Source organism: Girardinichthys multiradiatus, chromosome 11 (genome assembly GCF_021462225.1).
Source record: "Girardinichthys multiradiatus isolate DD_20200921_A chromosome 11, DD_fGirMul_XY1, whole genome shotgun sequence".
NCBI classification, from domain to species: Eukaryota; Metazoa; Chordata; class Actinopteri; order Cyprinodontiformes; family Goodeidae; genus Girardinichthys; species Girardinichthys multiradiatus.
The window spans coordinates 32,390,868-32,400,416 of NC_061804.1; the positions used below are offsets into that span (position 1 = coordinate 32,390,868).

Sequence of the window (9,549 nt, forward strand, 5' to 3'; positions counted from 1 at the left end):
GTAGTCAGTCAAACAACAAAACAATTGTTTGTTTCCAGGCATTCCCAAACCACTCATCAGCACAGCAAATGACAAATATGACATCTAAGCTGTTGGGAAACACTCCTTGTAAATCATAAAAAAAAAAAAAAAAACGTGTTTTAGGGGAAAAAAAGAATAGTTTTCGTCGCCTTATTTATTTATTTTTACTTTGGAGGATCCGATTGTCTTTTTTTTTTCTTTTAACTATAGCGCAATGCGTTCCCATGGTTGCAAACATGGTGCGTCACTGACATGCGCTGTGAAAAGCTAGGAAAGGAGATTTTGGAAAAAATAAGTCAGACGGGAGAGGAAGTCACCATCCAGGATTTAACTTCTGTATGTTTTAATTGATCTAGCAGGAGAATTTGGCACGCTTGTTTGAGCCAGACACAGTTGATTCTCGTTTTGGGCCAATCTGCGGTTTCCCTCGCTTCTGGTGTGGAAGAGTTCATTAAAGAGGCTAGCAGCACCGCCAGCAGCTGTTAGACTGGCACCATAGCTACGAACGGAAGAGGGGACATTCAGAAGGGGGTGGGGGGCACTGGTGAGTGTCCTCGCCGTTGTTAGCAAGCACTGCAGCTAGCTAAATGTAGCTTGGAACAACTGAAGCCTTATGCTGGTAAAGCTGCTCCGAGGCCTGGCTCGACCCCAGACCAGGTACTGTACAGAAGTTAAAGCCAAGTTACCCTTCACAGAAATGAGGCACTGAAACACTTCTCAGTCCCCTAAGACATTACTTGAACCGTGTGACCGCACTTGGTGATTATACGGTAAGTTTGCTTACTCCATTGTAGTTCTGTTAGCTTTGTGCTTTTCTACATTTAATTTGCGTTTAATAACTGCCTCTGGTTCTTTGTTCCTTTACAAAAAATATATGGACCCCTACTCATCTTTAGAATGTGGGTCTGTGGTAAAATAGAGCTGCTACATTTTAACATGTAGCCTGTTGCTTTATTACCTGCTGCAGGATTTCACGCTGTAAATTTAGCTAACCTTCAGTCTCTTTATGAAGGTAACCCCACACAAATAGATTTTAAAAATGGGCTGGTTTTGTTAGGTCCCTTCTAGTTTATTAATTGGACAATAGGTTGAGCATGGAGTATATTTATTTAGTCGAAAAAGAAGAGTTTTAAATTCGTACCCCTAGTTTACGCATGTAGTCTGGAGTACAATTCAGTTTTATTTTTGACTCCCTTACCGAGCGCACTGCTAGTCATATTAGCTTTAAATCACAATCATTTTGGACTAATTATATTCGGATTAAGAGTTGTAATTAGTTTTAATCATGGCTTGGGAATATAGTTTTGGCTTTGCTGCATGCTGAGTTAAATTAATTTTTGGCTTTAAACAGTAAAGCTGTTTTTGCGTAGTGCCAGTTTACGCAGAACAGTAAAGTTTTGACATTCTGGCAGTTTACGTTTAAATAATTGATGGCCAGGTGCGTAGATCATTTGGAGGGCAAAAAAACCTTATTTTTTCCCTCTTGTTGAGTATACTGCTGTTAATATTGGCGTTAAAGTGTATCATCATGTACAAACCTATTTTAATTATATGCCGCTTGAATTTGTCTAAAATTAATGTTTTTAAATTTAGGTCCAAACAGTTGAAATTTCTTTATGTTCTGCCAGTTTACGTTCAGAAATTGTCGACCAAAGCATGTAATTTGGAGGAAAGTCTCTCTCGTTTTGTCACAGCTGTTGGCCACACTGATATGCATAGAGCGTGCATTATATTTATATATGAAAAATTATCTGTTTACACATTATGTATCTGAATTTAAAATGTAAAGCTATATAACAGAAACAAAATACATCATATGTTTAAAGTCCTATTAAACTACTCTTGAATGATGTTAAACCTTGCTATTTATTGTTAATGTAATGGTTATTCCAGGTAAAGACTGGACACATTAAAAATGTCCGTTTATAAAATAATAAATAATATAATATATTCATTTAAACAGATGTATAATGAATACTTGGTTTTAGTATGTTTCGACTTATAGTTATTGTTCCACACTGTAAATTTGATGCTTCCTTAGCTCTTAGCAAGCGTGATGTCAGGGTTAGACAAATTTTTATTGGTTAACTGTCTTTGTTCTTATGCATTACATACTAAGCACAAAAATGCATATGTATATATTTGAAAGGTTTAATATATATATATATATAGAAACAGGCCTGTGGAACGAAGAGTAAAGTAGAAGTGCAGAAGAAGCCAAAAGAATAGTCATACAAGCAGGGACATAAAAAAGTGGAGAAGAGTAAATGGAATAAAAAATTAAACTGTATTGTGAATTAGAAGCTGTTTTATATCATTATATAGTGGAGGCATTCCTGCTTCTTTAATATTCCACTTTCTGCAATGTATCAGCACCACTGGTGGTTAATCTGCCCCTCCGCATGACGACACCACCACTGTCCTTGACAGTTGTTACTGCGCTCCTACAATTAAATGCCAGTGGTAAATATTACGTGATTTCTGATTTTGGTTCTAATTTTCTTCATACAGGGCTCAGATGAAGGAGACCAGCTGATGTTTAAACTAGTATGACTTTTGTCAAACACTCTCCTCTCTGAAGGATGCAGCCATGAGTTCTCACAAGGTGAAGGACCATGCAGGTGACAGCAAGGAGGTGCCTGCTGTTGCCAGTCAGCTTTCACGAATCGGGCCTGATGGTATTGCAGAAGAGCTTCAGTCAGACCAAGTCAATGAAACTGCAAAGACTCAAAAAGCAGGAAAATTCAGGAGGACTGCCTTGACGTTTTTTGGCGTTCGTAAAAGTATGTGTATTTTACCAAGTTTCTTTGGGGGGAGGAATAAAAATCAGAGCAAGTGGTCCTCCAAGAAAGGAATCGGCAAAAGCAGAACGCACGATGGGCTGAGTAAGGTCAGCGATGACGAAGCTCTCAGGAGTGGTTACGTCTCCCCTGGAGACTTTGATTACCACAGCCACAGGGATGCTGCTGGAAATCTCCACAGTGGCTGTCATGGTGAATGTAGTCACGCAACCCCTGACCAGAAATCACTGACCCTTGGTCGACAGAGAAAGGGTTTGAGGAGTCTTTTTCAAAGTTTTAGGCACCACAGAAGCCAGAGAAATAATGATACAAGGGAAACTAATGTGGCGTCTCCTCAGTGCAAGAAAGAGGGACCTGTTGTCCAATGCAACATAAATCGCAGTGCCACGGAGTGCCTGGAATGTGACCCTGATGTGCCTGTGTTTGTAGAGGATCTTTGTGACATTTCTGTTCTTGAATGTAATCGTGTAGATGCAAAAGCACTGGAGAGCAGCATCGAGAAAGAAACCTCGACGCTGCTCGAGTCTGAGCCTCAACTGTGTGAATACAAACTTGAAGCTAATTTAAAGGCAGGACCTTCTGGTGGTTATGACAACAGTTCCAGATGTTCCAGCGAACCTTGTCTGAAACTTCAGATGGCGTCTGAAACACCTGCAGCCTCGTCGGATCAGCTGAACCTGATTTTTGGAGAGGTTTCATCATTAAAGAGCTTTGATTCCCTCACAGGTTGCGGGGACATCATTGCAGATCAGGAGGATGACAGCATCACAGAGAGCACTGTTTCTGGAGAGAGGAGCAGAAGTGGAGGGAAGAGGGCCTCTTGTTATCTCACCTATCAGGGTGGAGGCGAAGAGATGGCTGAAGATCTGGGTGGAACGTGTCTTCAAGATTTCTGGGAAAACAACACATCAGAGGCAGTCTGCTGTAGCTGTGATCCGGACCAGACACAGATGACTGCTGAGCTGACAAGTTCGCACAATGTGGACACACTGAACAGCAGCAGCAGCACGCAGCAGGCTGGAGCTATGGACACGTCATCCATGGCTGATGTTTTAACTCCTCAAAGCGAGCATCAGGAGTCAGGCCCTAATAGTGACGAGGGCTATTACGATTCCACCACGCCAGGGCCAGACGAAGGGCAAGAAAAAAGGTCAGGTAGATTACCCAGGGACAGTTATAGTGGGGATGCCCTCTATGAGCTTTTTGCCACAGATGAGAGTCTCATCAGCCCTCATTATGAAAAAAAATCCCATCTTTCCAGTTTAAAACGCAGTGACTATTTAACTGAGCCAGTCAATGCAACAGACCCTGCCTTTGTCCCTAAAATGAGTCACTTACAGATTAGTGCTGATCCGTACAAAGATGATTTTCTAGACATGCCGAGCTCATTCAGTAAAAATCAGGATATCAGAGGAAGCGAAAACTGTAATTTGAATTCAAAATCACAAACATTAGTCAACATAAACAATCTCAAAACGGAGGTTTGTGATGGAAAAGGGAATAGGCTAGCTTCTGCTGACAAAGGAACAAAACCCAGAAACCCAGACTGTGAGAAAAGATGCAGTGGTTTATCGTTTGGAAGCACGTCGGACCCGGACCTTGAGACCTTTTGTGAACCGAAAGAGGAGCATCTTGAAGAAAATAAGCCCAAGGCGCTGCCGTACAAAAATATCAATTCTCAATCTGAAGAATGTAACAGCTACATGGAGGATGGGCAGACTGTGTGTTTCTCACAAGCACTTGTGGATTACACAAAACACACCCAATTGCTCTGCAAGCTGGGTAGTGAAGAAGACGACTTGGAAACGAGCTCCGCTTTCACTCCCAACATGGAGGCCTTACCAACTATAGTCACGTTTGATGTTGTAGACCTGCACAATGAGGGGGAATACGACGAGCAGATCCAAATGGAGCTGGAGAAAGTCGCTTCATCACCTTATCAGGAGCTTGAAGAAAGCTATCTACAAAAAGATGCATACGCTGAATGTGACTATCAAATGTTTGACCTGTGTGAACAGAATCTGATCAGTAACACGTGGGCTGTTGCTAGTCTCCCGCGGCACTTGAGCCTCACAAGGGTTAGCCTCACAAGGGTTAGCCAGTCCATGTCGAATCCACTGTCCCTGGACAGGAGGAGCAGGTCTCTGGATACAGATAGTCTTGAGTTGAAGATGCCTGAAACGTACAGAGAAAACAGACCTGCTGTGGCTTCAGAGCAGGTCTCTGAGAGAAACTGTTCACCATATTATAGAAAGAATGTAGTCAGAGACTGTAACAATGTTATACCCTTATCATGGCAGACAAGGTCTGAAGTGACTGACGACACTGGAATCATCCAGAGTCTCAGTCAAGCCCAAGTTAAACACAAAAAGCCACAGTACGTTTGCTCTAATGTATCGGATGGCCTAAAGTGTGATTTAGTTTTACAGCAAACAGAACTCTACAGTAGGCAGTGTCACCTTCCTTTGCGGTCAGATTCCTGTCTTCCTCATAGCACCCTTGGAATGAGGGAGGAGGAGTCTGATGATGTTTTCTGCAAGAGTCCTGCTTATTTACATTCCCACAGTCAGGGCACTAAAGGCAGACCCCTTGCAGGTAGGGAGATTACGTCTTATGCTAGAAGTCCCCTGAAGTCCCCCTCATTTAAGGATGAAACTGTTGTCCTTAGAGAAGCGAGAGCAGTGGGGGATGGGGCGATGCCTGTGACCTGCAACAATCACCCTGAGGCCACCTGTAATTGAGTGTGAATCACATGGATGTGTCCCATAGAGTGCTTTTATAGGGTGCTGGTCATTTCACTCCTTCGCCATGTTGTACCTTTGTAGTTTTGGATGTCTTGGACTTGTTCAGATATAAAATGGAGCTGTCTGCCATGGGACGTTTTGAACCAACAATGCGTCAGTTCATACCCGTCAGGGGGCGCTTCGTAGCTACCATCACACAGCAGGAGGTCATTCAGAGTTACTTTAGTTTCATCAGGAATCTACTCTATCAACAGGAAGGGCCCTATTCAGTCAGTTGGGTTTTTTTATTTGATTTTTTCTACTTTTATTTTTTTGAATTCCATATTTTACAATTAAAATTGTTTTAAAGACCTTAAAAGGACCAACAGTGTAATACATAGGCAAATCATTACATTACATTCAACAAAATGAGTTTATAAGCTATTTCAACAGTTTTTTTTACAAATATTTCCTGTAAAAGTAGTACTTGTGTTTATTAAGGAAGTACAGAAACACCTCTTTTTATAAAACTAAATACTCCTCAGTTGTGAACTTAAATTACATGCTATATCTCATAACTATTACAGGGTAATGGTAGTATGGGACTGTGTTCCACTAAGCTCACCTATTAGTGATGATGTTCAGAAGGCTGTTCCTTTTTAATAGATTTTTTTGACTCACAGACATCTCCGTCCCTAAATGGGGTTAAGTGAATTTTACAGAACTACCAATATGTTCTAACCACTCTTTACCTTAAACACATAGCGTTCAGGGTTCATCAGGTGCTTGAGATCCTTGAAAATGCTTTAATTTTAACATGGTGTTTTCAAGGTTAGGAAAGTGCTTGATATTCTAACTGCACAGTTCTGTATTAAAGAGCACTGTAACAGTTTGATTAAATCCCTCAATTTAATAATTGTATGTTAAAGGCACAAAATAGAGCTATCATTTTGCTCTTTATGAAGTCTCAGAAAGCCTCGCTGCCGTTCAGAACGAGTTTGCTCCTTTTCGTAAAGACCAGCAACTGGACCGGCAGCGTCCTCTGGCCTAGCTACAAAGCCTCCCTACATTGAGCACGTAACTGTCTTGCTGGTCGCGTACGTCTCCGGTGACTGGGAGAAAACAGCATGCTGGGCAGTAACGGTTTTTAATGACCGCTGGCTCCAAAACGCTAGATACAAAACATAGTTGAAATGAGGACCAAATCTTCAAGTAGCTTCTTCCAACATATGCAAGAAGCCCCTGAAGCTTTTTGCGATGGTAGAGTCGGCGCTCTCAGCGGTAAGCCATAGTAGTGGGACGGAAATGTAAACATTTGCAGGTCAATTGCAAATTGATTGTTTAAAGGATGGCTTAAACTAGGGTTTTATGTAATCTACTTTACTTTAAAATGTGCAATAGCAAAACATTGTGGTTAGCTAATGGTTTAATTTCGCAAAAAGTACCTGTGGCTTGCCAATGTTCCGTCATGCCTGCTGTGCCTCTGATGGCCTCCTTCCGCCTATAGGTCCATTTCATATTAATACTATAACTTGCAGAATTTTAATCAGTTGCACAGTTTTTCAGATTGTTGATAGGCTCCCTTCACATAGGGAACGCCTTGTGTGCCGTGGTTATAAAGTTCAATGAAAAAAAGGACACAGGGGTTAAGACTGTTTCAAGGTTCGGTGCTGGAAAATTTTAAAAATTTACCTTGAAAAAGTGCTCGAATTTTACCGTGTGAAAATGTACGAACCCTGAGCGTTATCACCTATTTGTCCTTTTTAGGCAGTCTGCTCAAATGGCTTTAAACAGTTTTCTGTAAAACATGCTTCCTATTTCCGCTGATGATCTTTGCATAGTAAAGCAGGGATGTGATTCGCTGATAATTTGGTTTGTAGCATGTTTTACTGCCCAAAATGGGGATCGAAACCAAAGTTCATAGAAATAAGGTGTGGTAATTAGGACGTTTTCCAAAATAGGAAATGAGGGGCGATAGGACATTAGAACAAAATGGAAACTCATTGATATGGCCTGGCAAAGGGTCAAACTGACTCAGAGCAGCTTTTGTTTATCCAAAGGAGTATTTGTTGCTCATTTTTATTTGTACAACGGATTGTTTTGATAGGTTTGACTCACTGTGATGGACAGAAGGTGAAATAGAATTTAAAGCAATTCAGACCCATGCAAGAATGATTACATGCTGCATCAAATACAAAGCTTGGAGGTCAAATGTATTTATTTTTATTCTTTTAGGTATTTGCACTGCAACTTATATGTTTGCACATGGCTTTCATAGATCTTTGCTGAAAGGGTTTGAGGAGGTTGTTGTTTAATTTGCAGTGAAAATGCCAACACTGCCATCTCCTTAAGCTACTGAATTTAAGTGGAATGTTGCACACATTCAGGTCTCAGCTCAACTACCACACTGTTCCATATTTTCAGCGTTCATCAGCCTGGGTTTTATTGTGCAGTCTTTCAGCAGCTGGCGGCTTCCTTTTTCCACTGTTGCCTTTCAGTAATGAATGCTTTTTGTGCTTGTTGTGATCACTCTATAGTTTTATCTTCGGATCAGGTTGGTTTTTAGGAAAAAAAAAACAGCAACAACATATCGGTTCAAAAAGAGAAGCATCTTAAACCTTGATAGACACGAGTTGTCAGATTTAGGATGAATCGACTTGACCTAAAGATTGCCTGTTGGCTAATGTATCTCCTTAACATAAGCAAGTATAGGGAATGTACAGATGGACTGATGGTGCTAGCATATGATGGCGATGGTGTTTTAGCTTCAGCTGTCACACTTCATTCACGTACAGTAAGCTTTGCAAGGCAAATCAATTGTATTTGTTTACCTCGTTTCACATACAAATAGAGAAAAAAGCTAAATATTGTTTTACATAAAATACTGAAGAACCAACCCAGAAGCAGTTAAAAAGAATGAAGTACACAATACGTCTACTGTGCTTGCTATATGAAAAGGAGGGCATAAACCACAGTTTTTGCTTTATTTTTATTCCTGTTTTCTTTATTTTAATAACTTCATAATGCTGACTAATGTGATGCACTCAATTACTTAAAGTGTGCTGAACAAACAAGTAGTGGGTGTTGCTTGGATCTGAAGTCACATTTCTAAACAAAGTTGTTACCCTGTATCATTTTCTGATGAAACAATGTTTTTAACAGCATCATATGAAACGAGTTGTAAACTCTTTTTAGAGTGTAATGTGTACACAATGGTTGTTACAAATTGTCAATACTGTATTTTGGATTTCTGCTTCAATTTATTTTTTTCATTGAGTTGCTTTCTCTCTGGAAATCTGTTACAGTTTTGTCCGAATAGAATACTGCCTTATGCAAGAATAAACACGACAACACGTTTCAGCCTTATTTTTGTTTTCTTTCACTTTTTTTTTTTTTATGTCACTGGCGCCACAGTGACATTAAACAACCAATCGGTTTGCCACACCTGTGGTTGAAAGCACACCTTGATGTTAAAACAGTTAACAGGCTTACCACACAGCCCAAGATGTTCACACCACCACCAAGAGAGGTTCCGGTTCAGTTTGAAGTTCAAACACTTAAACGTTATGTGCACATAAAAAGCTTCCTATGAGATTCTTGCAAGTTGATTATCTTTCAGTAAAAATAATATGACTTTCCCCTAAGCACCATTCAGCTAGGGGAAACTTTACATATTTTTAATTCTAAGTCTAGGTTTAAACCTCTTCTAGGCATCCAGTTTTGCTTGGTCTAACTCAGGGCTACATATAGACATAATATTGACCGGTGTCTGTGTAGCCTCAATGTTGAAATCAGGTCTACTGCTCTATGGGGGAACCACAAATGTAGGTTCTGCTGATTTCCTTTGACCGAGTGAGGTGAAAGTGTAGTTGCCTTTTTTTTCAGCCAGTTGACCAGCAATGTGCAGCCACATTCTGGGGAGGGTTAATGCTGCATTACTCTGCTCCATCTAGCTGGATAACTTCTGGTCATTCCAGCATTTTGCCTGGTATCTCATTAAAGGG

General features: G+C 40.6%; 1 protein-coding gene across 1 annotated transcript; it reads left to right on the plus strand.

Annotated features, from left to right (window-relative positions):
- The first annotated feature begins 20 nt into the window (after positions 1–20).
- On the plus strand, positions 21–8,911 carry amer1 (APC membrane recruitment protein 1). Its single transcript, XM_047379667.1, has 2 exons — positions 21–791; positions 2,533–8,911. Exon 2 carries the CDS (start codon positions 2,612–2,614, stop codon positions 5,561–5,563), a length of 2,952 nt encoding a protein of 983 aa, XP_047235623.1. The 5' UTR covers positions 21–791; positions 2,533–2,611; the 3' UTR covers positions 5,564–8,911.
- The last annotated feature ends 638 nt before the right edge of the window (positions 8,912–9,549 follow it).